The sequence below is a fragment of the Pristis pectinata genome, chromosome 21 (genome assembly GCF_009764475.1).
Source record: "Pristis pectinata isolate sPriPec2 chromosome 21, sPriPec2.1.pri, whole genome shotgun sequence".
Lineage (NCBI taxonomy): Eukaryota > Metazoa > Chordata > Chondrichthyes > Rhinopristiformes > Pristidae > Pristis > Pristis pectinata.
The window spans coordinates 27325303-27344744 of record NC_067425.1 but is presented as its reverse complement, the minus strand read 5'-3'; the positions used below and the strand labels follow the sequence as shown (position 1 = coordinate 27344744).

General features: G+C 39.5%; 1 protein-coding gene across 2 annotated transcripts in view; it reads right to left on the bottom strand.

Annotated features, from left to right (window-relative positions):
• baz1b (bromodomain adjacent to zinc finger domain, 1B) overlaps positions 1–19442 on the bottom strand; it is a 64452-nt gene that overhangs the window by 22002 nt on the left and 23008 nt on the right. For both annotated transcript variants that reach the window (XM_052035625.1, XM_052035626.1), the window contains 6 exons: positions 13810–15746; positions 12707–12834; positions 10645–10762; positions 8421–8519; positions 6412–6589; positions 3898–4074 (listed from right to left, as the gene is read on the bottom strand). In XM_052035625.1, coding sequence (XP_051891585.1) covers positions 3898–4074; positions 6412–6589; positions 8421–8519; positions 10645–10762; positions 12707–12834; positions 13810–15746 — 2637 coding nt within the window. The remainder of the gene's footprint in view (positions 1–3897; positions 4075–6411; positions 6590–8420; positions 8520–10644; positions 10763–12706; positions 12835–13809; positions 15747–19442) is intronic.

Below are 19442 nucleotides of genomic sequence, written 5' to 3'. Positions count from 1 at the left end.
TTTGGAAAAACCCAAGTCTGGGCATTAATATAAAGAAACACAGTGGTCCTAGCAAAGACTCCAGGGGAACTCCACTGTACACTTCCCTTCAACCTTTTATTTCCACCATAACCTGTACCTTAGCCAATTCTCTATCTTTCTTGCTGCAGCTTTCATTCCACGTCTTTAATCTTGATGACAAGCTTATTATATGGCAATTTTTGAAATAACTTTTGGAAGTTCATATATATCAATCAACCCTCTCCATTGCTTCATCAGAAAACTCCCATCAAATGCGGCACAAATTACCTCTAATGAATCTATGCTCGCTTTCTCTAATTAATCCATACCTGTCCAAGTGATTGCTAATTCTGGCCCAGATTATTGTTGCTTGAACGTACCCGTTATCAAGGTTAAATTGTCAATGTTAAATTCCACTACTCAACATAAACTAATCAAAACAACGTGAACAATTCTGGAAGTCACCATAATTGTGTTCTACTTCTACACTTTAAACTATTCTTTCTCAGGATGACAACATTAGTGGTCTCACCATACTTGTGCCTGTCCATCAGCTGGATTTCAAAGTACTGTTGTTCCTAACAGGGAAGGCCAGACTGAGTCCACTGTCAAGGCCAGAGCTCCACAAGTTCATTCACCAAGGCTACCTTTAGCATCCTTCATATTCTGCAAGCCACGCTGCCGTTACAGGGTGGTGGGGTTTGACAAGGGAATATATGGGATCACCAACACAAGGCAAAACAAGTAGAACGTGCATCAAGGGAGTGCACAGGACATTTGTGTTATGTTTGTATATTTCTTTTGTCATAATGGTAAGTATTAACATGATTTGCAATGCCAGTTTGATGCTGGCCTTTATTTTATCATTGTGGTCAAGTGGACAATGGAATTATCAGAAAGTGAGGTAAAGCGAAAGAAAATTATACTGCAATGGAAAATTGGTAATACACTCTGTATAAGCCGTTGTATCAGTTGGTTTCCAACTGTGCAGCAGAGGTGCTGCTATCACTGCCACTTCCCTTTATTCTCTTCCTCCTCCAAAGTTGCTGAGCCCTCATGATTAGAAAAGCATACAACTTACTCTGCTCTGCATGGCAAAGCACCACCTGAACAATCAATGCAGCTGAAGTGTGAATCTGCTTAAATGGTACTGCAGAACACAACATGGCTTCTGATAATGGGCACATTTGGTCACGTTCGAGTTTAAGGGCCAAGTACTTAAAGGTTAGCAGTTTCCTTGTCACTAAACACTGGTTTGGCTTGGTGGCTTAAAGATTGCATACTGGCATAAAACAAAAGTGGCACGACCTCATTCTGAGACTGCACTTTAAATATTCTTATTGAATAGGGCCTCCTGATGAGGGACTAGCTCTCATCTGGCAGGTTGACCTGCTCTGCATGCCTCCTCCTCATACCCACTATGGCACTGAACTGCTAATGAAATTGTCACTAGAGAACCAAGTCTGAGACATCATTGTCCTTCAGAAAGAAGAATTCAATGTCATTCACCTTTCCATAAAGTTATTGAGTGCAGACTACAAAACTGCAACAAGAGCTGAAAAGACCAAGCTGCAAATTACTCCAGTACTTCATAAAGCACTCAGCAACTGTCTGCCAATTATCCATGACTCCTTTAAATGGAGATGGTGCTTTGTACACCGACTGACTCCAGATCCACCTGCATTGCACACTCATTGCATGAATGTAATGCACAAGGTGGCAGCATTGGCAAGTGTTGCAACTGCACTACAAATACACTGTAAATAGATCTTTACCTAGAGAAACCACACAAGAGGCACCAGAGAGTCAAATTTCATAGTTATTACTGACACTATATCGGCTAAGGCCAATAATAACATCTTAAAAGGGAACCAGCCTCATGTTTTAAGTAAAAACTAGTAGCATAATATCACTGTTCACATAACGAGTCACTGATTACTGTCTGTTCACAATGCTCTTGCTACAAGTACATTTTCTTGTGCTCAAGATTTACACTGGAGAAGAACATCCTATCTAGCAATGATATTTAGGAAGAAACTTCTTTGTGCACTTCAGTGAGAAGCAGTGCCTCCCAAGACCTGGTCTAGCTACATCAGGTGCCTCAAGGCACTGGAAAGAGACCACCAATCTGCTCTTTACCAAATTCTCCAAATTTACTGGGAGGGCGATGTCCCTAAGCACTGAGGTCATCATTGCACCAAGTTGGCTTCAAAGGGCAGGCAACATCATTTGCATGAGATTATACTATCAAAAAGACACCAAGCTCTGTAATAGAAAGAGAAACCAGGCAGAACTCTGAAAATTGCAACAACCCACTGATTCTTGGAAATCCCTGGCCCATGACTGCTTAAAGTGGAGAATTCACATTCAGGATGATACTGAGAACCTGAAGTCTATGCATTGGGAGCACAAAGATCCTGCATAATCAGCAGAAGCACTGTTCACCCACTCTCTACATCAGGCCCATTTGTGGAGAAGTCTGGTTTTGTGGATCTTGAGGTAGCTGATGAGGACAGGAATGCTGAAAAGAGAAAAGGCACAAAGAGAGTAACAATCTTTTTGTTAAACTAATATTGACCTCTACTGGCCATTTCCATATGCTGCACTGCAACTCCAGGACAATACAAGTGTACTGAATTGTAAAGATTGTTTGTGCTATCATTCTGTCTTAGAGGAAACTAATAGTGAACACAGTGATTTAATGGATTTAATGGAGAGTAAGACATTTTCAACTGTTCATTTGCATAACACAGAAAGTTTTAATCCTTAAAGCGAAGAAAGCATTTTGAAATGAAGGTGAAATAGTGGCATTGGGAACAATGTGAAATGAGGTAGATCGAGCATATTGGTTTCAATGTGATTTAACCTTTGATTAAAAGTTTGTGAGAATACTGTTGAAAACATCTCTCACTCTGCCATTTCAAGACTGGGGCTAGCTGACTATATTAAAAACAAACTTGACTGGACCAGTCACATTATAATCTGCTACAGGGGCAACGATAGACTGGGTACAGCCAACAGTATACCTACCAACTTCCCAAGGCACTTCCACCAAATCAGGAGCATGATGGAATACTCCCCACTTGTCTCGATGAATGCAATTCCAACAACTCTCAAAAAGTTCAACAACCAGGACAAAGCAGGTTGGCATTCTATCAACCACCCAAAACATACATTCCCTCTACCACCAGTGCACAGTGGCTGCAGAGTGTACCATCTCTATCAGTTACTCATCCAGGTTATTCTGACAGCATTTCTCAAACAGGAATATCCATCACCGAGCCCAAATGCAGCCGTTGTGAGGAAACAACAGCTGCAAGTTTCCCTCCCAGTCACACACTATCCTGATCCAGAACTATATCACCAGCTCTAAATCCCAGAACTCCCCACCCAAGTATATAGACTACACCTTCACCATGACTTGAGCGCTTCAAGGCAGAGGCTCACCATCACCCTCAAGGACGATTAGGGATAGGCAATAAATAGTGGCCTTGTTGTCAATGCCCCAATTGCAAAAATAAATAATAGATAGATAAAGTTGCCTCTTCAATACAATATAATGTGCAAAGGAGCTTCACAAAAGCATAACCACAGAAAAACTGACAGTGTGTCAGAAGGATCCTTTAGCATGCCCAAAGTAGTAGGTTTTAAGGAATGTCTCAAAACAAGAGACAGAGGTGATAAAGAAGGGCTTTTGGAAGTCACGTCCAAAATACAACGTTCAGGAAGCAAAAGACAAGGCTACTAATGAAGGTTAGGTCTGTGGGTTTATAACCCTGGAGAAAGCACATCATTAATTGTTATGCCTTCAAAGTAAGCAGAATACTTGGAGTGATGTTTGTATTAACTATGCCCCAATCAAACATTTTCCAGAAAGAGTGAAACTTCACAACTTACCTTAGCCTCTTCAGCCATTTTCTTTTCCTCATCCACTTCCTCCACTTTTGCTTCCTCACCTGCCTTCTTTTTCTTCTGCTTAGGGGCCATAAAACCTTGCAGAAATTTCTTTATTATACACTCCTGAAGTGTGATCACGCACTCTCCCAAATCCTTCAGATCATCCATCGAGCGCACCTAGCAAACCATAAAAGATTAGGAAGCAATTCAAACATTGAAATTACTTCCACCTCCTCAACTTGGCTCTTAACTGCAGTATTGCCCAAATGGCACAAACTTCAATTCCACATCATGCAAATGCACTTGACAGCAAATATTACGTAGCACATAACATTCCACTGAGGTGTAAAGAAACAAGCAATGCAACTTGGCATAATGGTTAGAAAAAGAGCAGGAAGAGTTCTGATTTAACAATTGGTCCTCACCAACTGGGGCTCCCAGTTTCTCGGCAGTCACCTGACTGAGCTTCATAAATAGCTCTACACAGTACTGCTCTTTGAAATAATGGCATGAATGTAAACATTAACTACTTTCTTCCTGTGTATATCATCAGCATTATAAAGACTTATTTTTTCTTTCCTTCCCACCTTCACCCCTCCCCATCTACCCAAAAGCCCTATTTCAATGACAGTAAATATACCACATTGACTAACCACTGGCTGCACCTCTTATGAGAGCCACAGAACAAGGTACAGCTGTTTACTCCAATATGGGAATATTTGATCCTAGCTTTACCTTATCCCTACAAATGCAAAGTATCCCAGATGCTGAAAACCCAAAATAAAAATTCAAAATGCTGTAACTACTCAGGTCAGGCAGCATCTGCAAAGAGGAAAAGAGTCACGTCTCAGGACCATGATCTTTCAAACATCATCAAGAAACATCAACTTGCTTCAGCCTCCAAAGATGCTGCCTGACCTGCCGAGAATTCCAGCATTTTCTGTTGATTCCATTCTTTTGAAGTGAGAGAAGAACAGTTGATCTCACTGGTTAAATGAGCTTGGAAACTGTTTGATGGGAGACAGAAAAAAAAAGGATTAGAGCAGGGAGAAATACCTAGCAAGGCTCAGAAGGCTATGTGATGTTGGATAAGCTCCCTATGCTATGCCACTTGCAATGCCAAGAAGGTGCCTCCCAGTTTATGAAGAGCTAATCAAAACCATGCTGCTCCAATCCCCAATTCTTTATTTGGAGAATATCATTTCGAAAAACAATTCTGGAAAGAGTTAACGTTTCAGGTTGAAGACCCTTCATCAGAACAGAGAAAGGGAAAAGACTTAAGTCTAAGTATTAACTTTGTTAATGTTTCAGATTACAGATGGTGCTTGATCTGCTATGCGTTTCCAGCATTTTGTTTTGTTTTGTTTCAAATTTCCAGCATTTGCAGTTTTAATTTTTGTCCTTTACATCAAGTTAGCCTAATCCCACTTTCACCATTAGATGTGTCTCAGCAGAATAAAATTTAACCAAGTTTATCAGGCAACTAACCACACTGTATGCACATAATATGCTTAACTGCTTTCAGTCTTAATTTTGAGCTCAGTCTGAGGATGTTTAAAAAAAATTAATGTACACATTATCATTGTTCTTTAACATCTCTGTTCTAATCTCAGCAGGCACTCTTACTCCCACAGTGTACTATTTTGCCATTTCCCATAATTTGGTTAATCCAGGCGCCATTTATGCTCAAATCGGACAATGAGCTCATGTCCACGATAATACGGTTGGTTGTGCCTTAATATTTCATATAAGCACCCATAGCATGCAGACAACTAATTTAAATTCCGTCTAACCAGGTTGAGTTGGAAGTTGGGAATTATAAAGCAATTCATTTTTAACCCATTGTATTGCAAAGCTGTTCATACCCCAGCCACAAAGCTGGAAATCAGTTAAGTGAATAGTTATCATTGATGATACAAAACCAATAGCTGAGCACTAGCACAAACAATTGGTATTGGTATTCTTGTGTTGGGGGAAAATAATCTGTCACCAGGAAGAGAACCAGTGATGTAATCCAGAAGGGGACCACCACTCCACAAAGGACAGACTTTTTGAAGGCACCATTCTTGGCTAAAATGTTATAGAAACTAATAGCACAGAAGGAAGCTATCAGTCCATGACATCACTGTTGGAAGAAAAATAAAAAAAACTCACAAGGTTAAGAAGAGTTCATAATCTCAATTTTAAAAATGAAAAAGGCAAATTGTTACTTTAAAGCCTGATGAAATACTCTTAACAAGGAGTGGAAATACACATCTTTAGTTTTGAATGTCTGCATTTTGCAGGGTAGAGACCAAACTGTTTTATCAAGAAGAAAGGGTAAAATTAAGAAAACAATTTTAACACTAAACTGGTAGAGGAATCAGCAATTTTATTAGTGATAATTTGCTGGGAAACAGTTCAATGATTTTGGATGATTGATCATTAACAGCATGCTGACATCCATGCATAATACTGCTGGTCATACAAACACCACCTTGCTGAGTACACTAGTATGTCTATGTGGTTACTCACCCGCTCCTCAAATTCATCACATTTGTCCATGTATCCCAGCCCTCCCTTTTGCAGTCGGGTTGCCACCTCAATCAGGTCTGTTCGGAGATAGTTGAGGAGTTCCTGATGGCCGTCACAGGACTTCAGGCCAAGGTTTGGTTTCCGTGCAAAGTGGAGTGAATGAAGAATATCTTGATATCTATAAAAAATAAGTCACTTTTTAAAAATTGCAACATGTATCATCAATTTCATCAATAAACCAAAACACCTCTTTCAAAGCAAGTAACCATCTTAATACCTTGTCTGTAGGACCTTAGAATTGCACCTTAATTGCATCTGCATGTAAATTGGCTAAATTTCTTGACCCCCTTGCTCCAGCCACCTATAAAAAATATTAATTCCTATTCCCATTGAATAGCCTCCAATTTTTTTCCCCCACTTTATATTCCATCTAACACGTTATTGCCCATGATTAATTAGTCTATTTCCCTTTGCAGACTCAGATACTCCTAACTAATTAGTGACCCTAGAGTCCTCTAATATGTATTCCCTAAACATCAATCAAACCTACAAGGAATCCTTAAGGACATGTATCACATTACTTTGAGACAGCTTATTGGACATTCCCCAGATTACAACAATGACTAATTTTTAAACTAATGAGGTTCTTTTGAAATGTTTATTGGTATAAAATATTGGACAGGTACATGGATGGGAAAGGTTTAGAGGGATATGGGCCAAACATGGGCAAATCAGACAAGCTTAGATGGGCATCTCTGTTGGCATAGACCGGTTGTGCCAAGAGGCCTGCTTACATGCTGTATGACTTATGATTCTATTCTGAATAAATACAACCTTTTTTCTTAAAAAAAACCATTCAAACTACTTTGTTATATTGAAAAGGTTTCTTAAATAAAATTGTTAACAAATTAATTTGACACCAGAGGAGAGCTTCCATCCTAATATTATAAGAGAACAAAACCTAATCAGATGTGAATATACTTCCATGGGATTGAGCCTACCACTTCAACTGTGCAGATTCATTCAGTTGTTTTATATCACTGTCATATCCAATTCTTGGAGTTTTAGCAAAGGTTACCAACAAATCACAGGGGGAGAGGGGTGACCTTGAAATCATCATCAAAAATAACAAGAAAGGAATCAAAAACATTATATTGTTCAAAATTTATTACAGGAATGTAGTGCAGCATTTTCACAAAGGCTTGGAGTGGCCAATTAGAAAAACAAGATTACTTGAGGACAGACAGTAGCACATACCATTCACAAGCAAAAATCTGCAAATTCAACCAAGGTACGTACTTAATCATAACCCTGTATTCAGTAATCAGAAATATCCCAGTAAGTTGAAGTGTAAATCTGCTTCTCAATGTGCAGCAGCCAGCCTCACAACCTAGCTGGTAAAATGTGTCTAATGCTGCACCTCAGAACAGGAAAATCCCAGTTTTCTGTCTCTCCCTAGTTTTGTAACATCCAGAAGCCATATTAAGGTGCTAAAGTTAGTCAAAGTACTCTAACGAGATCTGAGGTGGGGAAATGAACTAAAATTCTCAATCACTTAGTCAAATTGTAAAATGAACATGCGAGCAAATTGTAAAATGAACATGCGAGGGAGAAATGGACTCAGCTAAGAACAGCCACTTTCAATCAAACAGACTGAAGTCATGTTGATGGTGTGTTGGAAAGTAAGGAACCACATTCCGCAGGAGCCATGGACCTAGGGCAGCAGATAATGTGGGGAAAGAATTTCAACAGCTCTGGAATTCTTCAGAAAGGTTAACAGTGATGATCATTAGAAAAAGTTCGCATCCTGGTTTGAGCTTCATTATCTGTCCAAAGACAACAACTAATCAGTAGCACTTAAAATCTCAGCCAGGTCATTCAGCAAGACTATTAGTACAAAGAAAACAAGTGCAATAATGGCAAAGTACATAAAATGCAAATTAAGAGGAAACAGAATCTTTTTTCAAAACATAAAACAAGTTTCATGGAACTTTTAAAAGAGGACTTACTTTTTCTGAAGTCGTTCTTTCAGCGCACTCTCTCTGGCACCTTGCTGATGAAGGCAATTCAGGAGCTCATCAAGCTCCTTCTGGGTGTCACACACAAACCTGTGGATAAATCATAGTCCCACTAACTAACATCTTCAGAGATGGAAAGCAAGCATATACACATCAGAAATAGTGGGCAAATACCTTAAAAGAAAATAGATGAATGCTCTAACTCCCTAGGAGAAAGCTGACAAGACTGTAAAAACCAAACAAAAAAGCAATCAAAAAGCTGTAACAAGAAATTTAAGAAAGTACCTCAAGCAATCATATAGCATGGCACTTGTAGGACAACCCCATGAAAAGTGATAATTAGGTTTACGAGTCCGAGGAGATGGAAAAATAAAAGGGGCAGTAGGATGCCAAAACACTTAAAATTAAACTGTATTAAGCAGGCAAACAATGTATAGCGTACAAATGATAAGAAATGTAATTAAACAGCAATGGAGAAATTCTAAACTCAGGTGAGGGACTTCAGAAAGAAAATTTGTTCAAGTTTTAATGACCGCTGAGATTTAAAGACCCATGACCTGTGGTGCTCCCCAGGGTTGGTGCGAGGCTCATTGCTGTATGTCATCCTTATCAATGATTTGGATGAGAATATACAAGGCATGGTTAGTAAGTTTGCAGATGGCATTAAAATAGGTAGTGTTGCTGACAGTGAAGATGGTTATCAGGATTCAGAGGGATCTTGATTGGCTGGGTAAGTGGGCCGAGGAATGGCAAATGGAGTTTAATTCAGTGTGTGGTGTTGCATTTTGGAAGACAAATCAGGGTGGAACATTCACAGTCAACAGAGAGTGCTGTAGAACAGAGGGACCTGGAAGCACAAGTACATGATTCCCTGAAAATGGCATTGCAGGTAGACAGGGTGCTGAAAACAGCTTTTGGCATGCTGGCCTTCATCAGTCAGGGCACTGAGTATAGAAGTTGGGATGTTATGTTGCAGTTGTAGAAGACGTTGGTGAGGCCACATTGGGAATATTTGTGTTCCGTTTTGGTCGCCTTGCTATAGGAAATACACCATTAAGCTGTTAAGAGTGCAGAGGAGACTTACAAGGATGTTGCTGGGACTCGAGGAACTGAGTTATGGAGAGTGGTTGAGCAGGTTGGGACTTTTCTCCCCCGCCCCCCCCCCCCCCCCCCCCAGTGGAGCGTAGAATGAGGGGTGATCTTATAGATGTGTATAAGATCATGAGGGGCACAGACAGGGTCAATGCGCATAGTCTTTTTCCCAGGATTGGGAATCAAAAACTAGAGGGCTTAGGTTTTCAAGGTGAGAGGGGAGAGATTTAATGGGAACCTGAGGGGCAACTTTTTCCACCCAGAGGGTGGTCAGTATATGGAATGAGCTGCCAGATGAAGTGGTTGAGGCAGATACATTAACAACGTGTAAAAGGTACTTGGAGAGGTACATGGATAGGAAAGGTTTAGAGGGATATGGGCCAAACGCTGACAAATGGGAATCATGGTCGGCATTAACCAGTTGGGCTGAAGGGCCTGTTTCTGCAATGTATGACTAGGATCATCCCCAAAGCTTGTAGTGGTAAAGACAGAGGTTGGCTCAGGAGATGTATTAATGCAATCAATAGTCTAGTTAGGGTAAATGGTTGGTTTCTGTGCCACACATCCTATGGTACAAAAGAGCCTAAGAATATCCTTTTAGCTTTGCTCTAATAATAAGCACATTTTCCACATTTCCCCAAAATGAAAAAGGTACATCACAACTTCATAAATTCAAGAAGGATGAAAACTGGCTCAGAGATGGTAGAGCAACTACACTCTTGAAACCACAAATTAGTTAAAGTTTTTCTTAGTTGCTCACATCAACTTCTTAGGGGTAATTTAAGGTGCTTTTTCTCCAGCACTCTGCTCACATCGGAGTCCACACAGTATGTAAAGCATGTTATCTGACCAGGGAAGAACCACATTTCAGGCTGAATCCTGTTCCCAATCAGCATCCAGGCAAACTAAGCAATTACCGCTCCAAAGACCCAAGCCCCAGCCCACATTCCTGCTTGTCACAAGGGCATTACTGGCAAAATGATAACCCTACTGGTCTTTAAAGTAAAAGTATAGAATTTAAGATTAAAATTGATTTTGAAAAATTTTCTGAAACTATTCATTTATTCACAACATTGGACATTAAACTGTTGAAACTAAATAAAGGTGTAAAACCGGAAAGTACCATAGATTCTGTCCTTGCTTAGGCACAGTGGTTTCAATGCAAATTTCTGCTGTATAGGAGGACCCCTGGTGGCCACCATCATTAAAGCTGCTCTCAGCAATGCTGTCATCATCATTGCCTAAAAGGTAAACATATTCCAGAGGTTCAGATGAATGATGTTATCACTCTTAATTTTAGAACGTTAATATAATTAGTTTTTAAACAAGATACACCATTCTAAAATATTACACCTTTTACCTAATTAACCAAAAATAATTAAGTGCAAATCATAGAAGCCACTGCCCATAAACTGATTTAATCTCAGGTACCTCAGCAAGGAAAACTTGTTAAAGAGGCCACGTTACATTTAAAACAGAGTGAAGGTCTTTCCCACACTCCCAACAACACTAGTGTGAAGTTTTCCCTTTCTTACATTACCCATCCACTGACCTGCCAAAATGAAATTAGCATCACACACATAATTTTGCTCATTTTCCTCTCCTTCAATCTCACCCCACCACCACCCCCCCCCAAAAAAATGACAAGCAAAGAACAAAACTCAGACATTGGTCCTCTTGCATGGAATACGAGACGAGACTGAACAAAAAAAGCTATATTTATAGAATATAAACAAAAAGCACAAAAATTTTAAATGCCAAATGTATTGTGTCTCTTGACCTGTAATCTCCATCTGCAAAAGGCTCCACTGCAGCATTCTTCACAATTAATGTAAACAAACAAGTCTGACAAAGTCAGACAAGAAAAACACAATGACGAGATTGATTGCTAAAAGTTTTGCTACTTTCTATACAGATAATGAGTAGTTTCACTATTGCTCAGCTATACTATTTCCCCAAATCTACCCAGATGTTCACACCAGCAATGCAATTGATACATTTCAAATTTATAGGCCTGTCATCTTTCCTCCTCTGCCCATGAAACCACCAGTTGATGTCAGGAAAGGAATTCAAGTGCTAGTAATCCTTCAATACCCTACACAAGGAGAATCCACCACTCAAGCTGAAAAGGAGGATGGGAAGAATAACCAAGCACGATCCGGTTCTCAATTCCTGCTATTTCTCCTCTTTCACCATTGAGGAGACTGACTTTAGTATCCACATGGGAATTTTTGATCTACTTCACTTAGCATTGATCTAGCCAGGACCTGAATCCTTTGGACTTTCAGACTTCTACTTTACTATGACCTAATTAATATAGTACAAGAGACCCCATATTACAACAGTTTGGGTAACAGAAATTCCCCTTCTGGAATTCATAAATCACTACCCAAAAATTTGACATGGGGAATAAAATTCACTCATTACAGAATGTGTCAGTGTGTGTGAGAGAACAAATACAAAGTGTGAAAGCAACACATTTTGTCACTTTTTATTTTTAGTCACTCAATTCTGTGGGGCAGTAAGATTTGGATCTGACAACAGTGTCAACTAGGTTGGCTGTCACAGTCAAGTCCCTCCTTTGTCATGCCCTCTCTCGTCCAACATGTAAAAGGACATCTCAGGATGTGGTATTGCCACACATTTTATCTGTAAGGTATTTTCTCTGAGGGACTGCATTGTAGGGAGCTGCAGTAGCCATGGCCAGTTCTTACATCGGCCTTTACTCCACTTCCACTAAGTCACTGCGCTTTAACCCATCACGCCCCGAACTTCTCCCACACCACCTTTCTCCCACGAATCCCGATCCTCAAATCCCATCCCTTTCTCTGATATCCCCACTTTCCAAACAGTTTCCTAATCCACAAGATGTCCATCCTGAGTCTAATGTTAGTCACTGCTGTTAAATAACAAAGTGGGTCACTTTACTGATAAAGTGGCTTAATATGAGAGAAAAACATCTTGTAGGAGTGCATCTTATAACATGGCATTCAATGGTAAATTGGGGGTTTGCATCATGGAAAAAAACAATCACAATACAGACCATTTTCTCGGAAAACAACCTCTCCATAATACAGGGGTTGCCAGTATTAAGTATTCTGGCACATTGTCAGTAATTGTTTTGCCTGCTGAATGAACGAGGTATTTATTTAAGCTGTGTGTAATAATAATGATTGAAGACTTACTTTTAGAGTCTGGGTCTTCTTCATGGCGTGCATATTCTTCTGGAAGGGTAAAGCTGTAATCAATACTGTCGTGGACCCAACCCTTCTCTACGTACAGTCCAGGTACCAGGTCAGAAAATAGCCAGAACCTGCATAAAAGTATCACACTTGGTTACTGCAGGACCACATATCCAATAATTTCCACTATGGCGAAATTTCAGCTTTAAAGAATTAGTTTTAAACTTAAGATCTCACCACAGTCAAACGCAATAAAACCATAATCACACAAGAAACTATTGCACAACATTTACACAATCCAGAAGAAACCAGATTAAATATTTAACAAATTTCCCCCAGATTTTAGATCAAAAATCTAAAACTATCTATCCACAATGGGTGGAAAGCCAATCTAGTTTACCAAGTCCAAAATAACTGCAAAAAGAAACCACCTTTTGAACAATATTTTTCTATTAACAACAATGTTTTAATAGGCCAGCAAGGTCTAGCTGTCATTTTTAAACTGGTTAAAGGAGGAAAGGTGCATCCCATGCTCTGCCCTGCCAAGGCCAACATTCTGGAAACTGGATCTAAGATCAGAAAAAAAAACACATCATTTTGGTTGTTTGAGGGATGTTGCTCCATGCCCCATGAAAAAAAAACTTAAGGCCTTCTGTTTATCCACTTCCTCCATAATCCCCAGAAGCCCCTTTCAAGTCATCAGTGTTGGGTCTGCCAAAGAAATTACGGTCCAATTAGAACATCCTATCTGGAGACTGGAGATTTTAAGTGTCTTCATACAGTGGGTCAGGTGGCTGCACATCTTAGTGACCGCCTACCCAACCAACCAATGGCCAACTGAACATTTTGCCGAGCTGTAAAAATCTCATGTTGCGGCAACATACTATCGATCTTTTCACATTAATAAAACAGCACCGGAATCTGGATGTGTTCACAATTGATCACCAGTCAAGTAAAACTCAACTAGTCAGACTGAACACAACGTTTGCAAATATCCAATGGGCTACCTGACCCACACTACAAAATGGTGCTATGAAAATAATAATAAAAGCCCTGTGAAAAGTCAGAAAATAAATTTTGCTTTCTTGGAAGATGAAATCACATACCTATTATGGTTGCGGTCGGTGCCCAACGGTGATCTATGCAAGACAAGTTTAGATTTTGTAATTCCCTCCTGGAAAGCCTTCTCAGCTGCTGCTTTTTGCTTGCGAATTTTCTCTTCCTCCACTTCTTTTTCCATTCTCTCTTTCTCCTGCTTTTCCCGTTCCTCCTTCTCCTTTTTTGCTTGCATTGCCATTTGCCGCCTGCTTTTAATGGCACTAATGAGATCTTCACTGCCATTGACATCCACCAACAGATCATTTCCACCTTTGTCTGCCTCTAGCTTTTTATCAAATTCCTTCTTCTCTTTTTTCTTGTCACCCATTTTAATATTTTCTGGCTCTCTCTTTTTTGCCTCCATTTCCTTTTTCTTCAGCTTTTCAGCCTTTTTCCGGTCATTCTCCTCTTTTTGCATGGCTAGCCTCTCTTTCCAAAGTTCTGCAGATTTATGCTGCAAGTCCTCCATGTGATCCTGAACTGAATAAGTCATCAGAATCCGATGGCAGAGTGCTGTTAGAATCTTCACTTTTTCTTCCGGGGTCAGTTCGAAGAACTCAGCAGTTTCCAACTTATCTAGAAATTCATCTGCAACTTCATTGTCTTCAAATCCTACAGAGTCTTTACAATCATCATTAGTTTCTGACATTTCACTTTCATTCTGCACATCAGACTTGCGCATGCAGAGCCGAACCAACTCTGAAGCGGAGTGCAAAGTGAGTGGGATTTCAGACAGCTTCATGCCTAGTTCTCGATAGTCTTCTGCAATTTCATCCTGTAGCAAAGTTTGAAGGAGGATCAACAATACTCTGTTCAAATAGAGGAAACCTCCCTTTTCAGAGGTGAGTGCTTCCATCAAGGAAACTGCTGTGATTGGATATTGATCATCTGGCATTAGCAGACCAGCATAACAGCTGAGAAACTCAACTACCATAGCAACATCGCCAAAAAGGGTGTTTGGGAGGCCTTCTGGTGTATCAACTAGCTTTAGTGCAGGTAAACTCTTTCCTACAAGAGTCTGATCTTCAAACCTCTTCTGTTTCTCTAATTTTAATTGCATTTCCTTCTCTCGCCGTTCTTTGGCCTTTTGCTTCAGCCTTACCCTCAGCTCTTCACGTTTTTTCTTGTGATAATCTGCTCGCTCTTCCAAGGTCATCAATGCCCACTTCCTCTTATGTTCCAATATCTCATATCGTTTCTGCACAAGATCTCTGACTTCCTCCGGTAGACGAGCACGATCTTCAGCAGAAAGCACTTTAGCCACCCGAGTAACGAATGCAGAAACTGCACCCTTTTTCTCCTCTTTTCCTTTGTTATCTTTGAAATATCGAAGGAATTGTAAAGCTAAGGGTGGCAAATATTTCTGAGGCTTAGTCACAGATCTCGATGCCCCTCCAACACCTTTCTGCGTCTTTCCTGACTTTGAAGTACTTGATTTTGCCATTTCAAAAAGTGTCATCTGCTTCATTTTTGTCTTTGGAGTTTTCAGCCCCTTTTTTGGAGATTTGCTGTTCCCTGGTGATTTCTGCCCATTAAGCAACTTGTTCTTATTCTTTGATCTCTCCTTTTTGTTCATTTTATCCTTAGTTTGTAGCTTTTTTAAATTCCGGGCAGCACCGGAGCCCTTTTTGGGAATGTGGAAATTTGTGTTCAGCTTGGTTGGAGTTACAATCTTCATGACTTCTTCCAGTTCTTGTTCTGGAGATCTTTTGGGACTATATGCCCTATCAGTACCATTCATAGTCTTTTTCACATGTACATGTCCCCATAATGTTGGGCTCAAAGGTGGACTAAGAGGAATCTTATCTTTATTGCCACTTTTCCGTTTTTTGGTCGTCTCTTTGTTCGGGTCCACATTTCCTTTTGTTTTTTTTGATGGTTTTCCCTCAGCTGAACCAGAATTTTTTCTTTTCCCCAAATTCACAACAGGGTTATGAATCATGTACTGAAACAGATGCAAGAGAACATTAGTATTTAGCAAGGATCTGAAACTACTACAAAATCTTACACAATATGTTGTATCACAATACTTCAGTGTGAAATCAACCAACTAAAATCAGTGGAACTACATATTGCTTAAAAAAAAGTTACACAATGTATCAAGAAGTGAGCCATTTGTGCCCTTGTGCCCACTCCACTTTCCAATATGATCACAAGCTCCAAAATTCACAACTGAAGTTTCTTCTAATCTCACTCCTCCATGGTCGACCCATTACTTTGAGACCGTCTTGCCTATTTTGAGCATCCCCAGCCGAGGAAAATATCATCACGTTTAATGAGATCACCTCTCATTCTTCGAAACGCAGGACAGTATAGGCCCAATTTGCTTAACCTCTCTGCATATAACAATCCTACAACCTCACAGATTCCTTCAATTCCTTCATTATGGAATCATACAGCATGAAAAGAGACTCTTACATGCCAACCAAGGTGCCTACTTGAGCTAGTCCCATTTGCCAGGGCTTGGCCCAAATCTCTAAACCTTTCCTACCCATGTACCCACCCAAATGTTTTCTAAACTTTGTAATTTTACCCGCCTCTACTACTTTCTCTGGCAGCTCGTTCCATTTACCCACCACCCTCTGTGAAAGACTTGCCCCTCATGTCCCCTTAAAATTTTTCCCATCTCACCTTAAACCTATGCACTTGTTTTAGACTCCCCTACCCTGAGAAAAAGACTGTGTCCGTCACCTTATCTATGCAAAACAAGCCCAGTCCATCCAGTCTCTCCTTATAACTCAAACCCTCCTTGGGGAGGAACATCTTTGTGAATCTTTTCTGCACCCTCTCTAGCTTAATCACATCCTTCCTGCAGCATAGCAACCAGAAAAGCACACAATACTCCAAGTGTGGTCTCACCAATGTCTTGTAAGATGTCCTCCCAACTCATGTATTCAATGCCCTGACTGATAAGGTTAAGTGTGCCAAACACCTTCATCAACCTATCTACCTGTGTCACAACTTTCAGGAAATTATGTATTTGTACCCCCTTTGTTTTACAACGCTGTCTAGGGCCCTGCCATTCACTGTGCATGTCCTGCCCTGCTTTCACTTCCCAGTGCATCCTTTGCACTTGTCAGAGTTAAATTCTATTTACCACTCATTTACCCAATTTCCCAGTTGGATCTAGATCCTCTTCTAACTTTAGACAATCTTTTTCACTGTATCGCCGATTTTGTTGTCATCCACACATTTACTAATCAGCTTACTTAACGACCCAAAAAGGAAAGAAACTTTGAAAAGCAAGAGTAACTACTACTTAAGGATATTTTCCTCATGAACATGGGTTCAATATCATACCCAAGTTAGCTTAGTACCCATTACTAATTAAAAATTGTTTTAAGGACAAATCTTTTCCAAAACATTATTACATTAAAAAAAACTGGATATCCTCCACTTTGTTGACACAGAAGACATGCATTGTATCCCATTTTGCTTATTGCCCTTTATGCAGCCTTTACCTTTTAATTGCTAAAGTCAATTGCAATTGGCACTCAACTGGTTCAGCTTCTCATCAGAACTGGCTGGACCAAGTTTCAAGGTGTCTCTCTCACCTCTAAGACAATCCACTAGTCCAGGATTTTTTTCTGCATGCTCTTTCAAGCCCACTCTTTTGCCCCTCCACCCTTGTTTTCAACAAGAGAATCTCATGAGCTTTAAAAAGAAAAACACTGCAGGAAAAGGTTCTGATGGAAGTTCATTAACCAGAAACTTAATTGTTTCCCTCCCCACAGACACTGCCTGATTTGCTGAGCATTTCCTCCTTTAAGACGATTCACTCAGATGCAGTTGTCTCTTTCAGCTTCATCTTATCAAACTTGCCCCAAAATGTTCCCACCTTATTTTTATTTTTTTATGAGACTCAAATATTGTTTTGGTATCTAAATAACAAAAAAAGGATACACTTGTTTTGATTCCTGGGACAAGTTGGTTATTCTATAAAGAGAGATCAAGTAGAATGAGCCTACACTCACTGAACCCCAAGAAAAATGAAAAAAGTACTAAGTGCTTAACTCTTTTTAAATTTTGTAATTGTTTTTTCAATAACTTTGAATGCTTCTGAATTCTAAACACAAAATGATTTTGTCAGGTGTGACCAGGCCATCTTGAACCCCCTTGTATTTTAGAACCAATTTTAAAACCATGAATCTTCCCCTTCTCTAACACTGTTATACCAAATGAAATCTACTTTAAGAATTAAATTTCTGTCCAACAAAATGCTTTTATTCATGGAATAGCAAAGACCTGAAAAGTATTAGTCCTCACTGATCAAATGCATTTGACTAAATTAACTTCTGAATGCTGATCAGAAGTTTAAGAGAACAAAAATAAACATTTATAAGCTGATCAGCGTACATCCAAATGAAATATATATTTGTTGATTAACAATGGTACGAAGGGCCTTCATACCAAAGTACGACATGCACTTTGGAGCCAATTCAAACCAGCAACAAGTTTTCAATATGCATTGACAACATGCATTATCAAGTTAGTTCACAGCAAATTGTCTGGTCAGTTTATTCAAATCAAAATAGAGCAATATCTCCCAATAAAACAGGCTAATTTCCCCAGAAAAATCAAGCAGAGAAGAATATTTATATACAAATACTCTCAACCACAGAGCAGTAATTACCAAGCTTGACTGAATGTTATTACTTTCTCATTTAAAGAAGAGCTATACAGAAGAATAGTAACATTAAATCATCTGACGTGGTCTTAGATTGGGGAAATAAGGCTGGAAATTAAGCAGAAGCTGGACAATGAGTGAATAAAAAGCAGAATCTTAAGTGTGACAGCACAGCTAAGGCAAGGAGCAAAGTAGATGGTGAATGACGAGAAGATAACACAAGTGATAGAGAAGACAGAAGAGAGTTTAAGGCTATCTTTCTTAGAATCCATTCCCCAAACATGGTCCGAAGGTATTCAGGCCTTCATTTCTTATAATTTATACCTTGTTCTCCACCTCTCAAAATGGAAAAGCAGCCTATGAAGTTGAGAAGAGAAAATGAGAAATAAGACAGAAAATACTAGAAGTGCTCAAGTCAGCATTTTCTGCTTTATTTTAGACTTTAAAGGATAAACATGATAATAAAAAGGCAACAACGTATTCCCTGATCTTGTACAATTACACTACAAACTAACAGACAAATCACCTTGTGAATACTATGTATTTCTTCCATTTGTAAGATGTGTTAGCACAATACTCTGCCTGATCTTGCAGTAATAAATATTTTAGCTTTCTTCTGGCTTCTAACCTCTTATGGTACTCATGTAACCATCATCTCCACATTTTCTTAAAGCAATCCTATTAAAATTCAGTAAAATTAAAATTCACCCCATGACAGTACCAGAGTCCATTTACCATATTTTTCTTCTGCACTAAGAAACTGAAATGTATTTGACATTTCCCTCAAATCATCTATGTCTAGTGTCTCTATATGTCCATGCCATGGAACTCTGCAACCATGGAATTGGAATTCCCATTGGACTATCTTTGGCAACTTTTTTTTTCTCAAAAATATGCAGTGCAAATCAATTGGGATCAGGTTTTAAGAGTTCCTTTGAATACTTTCATGGGGTCAGATAATCTTTCCAGTAACAAATCACAACTAGTCAAAATGCCCACTAACTGAACCAAGGC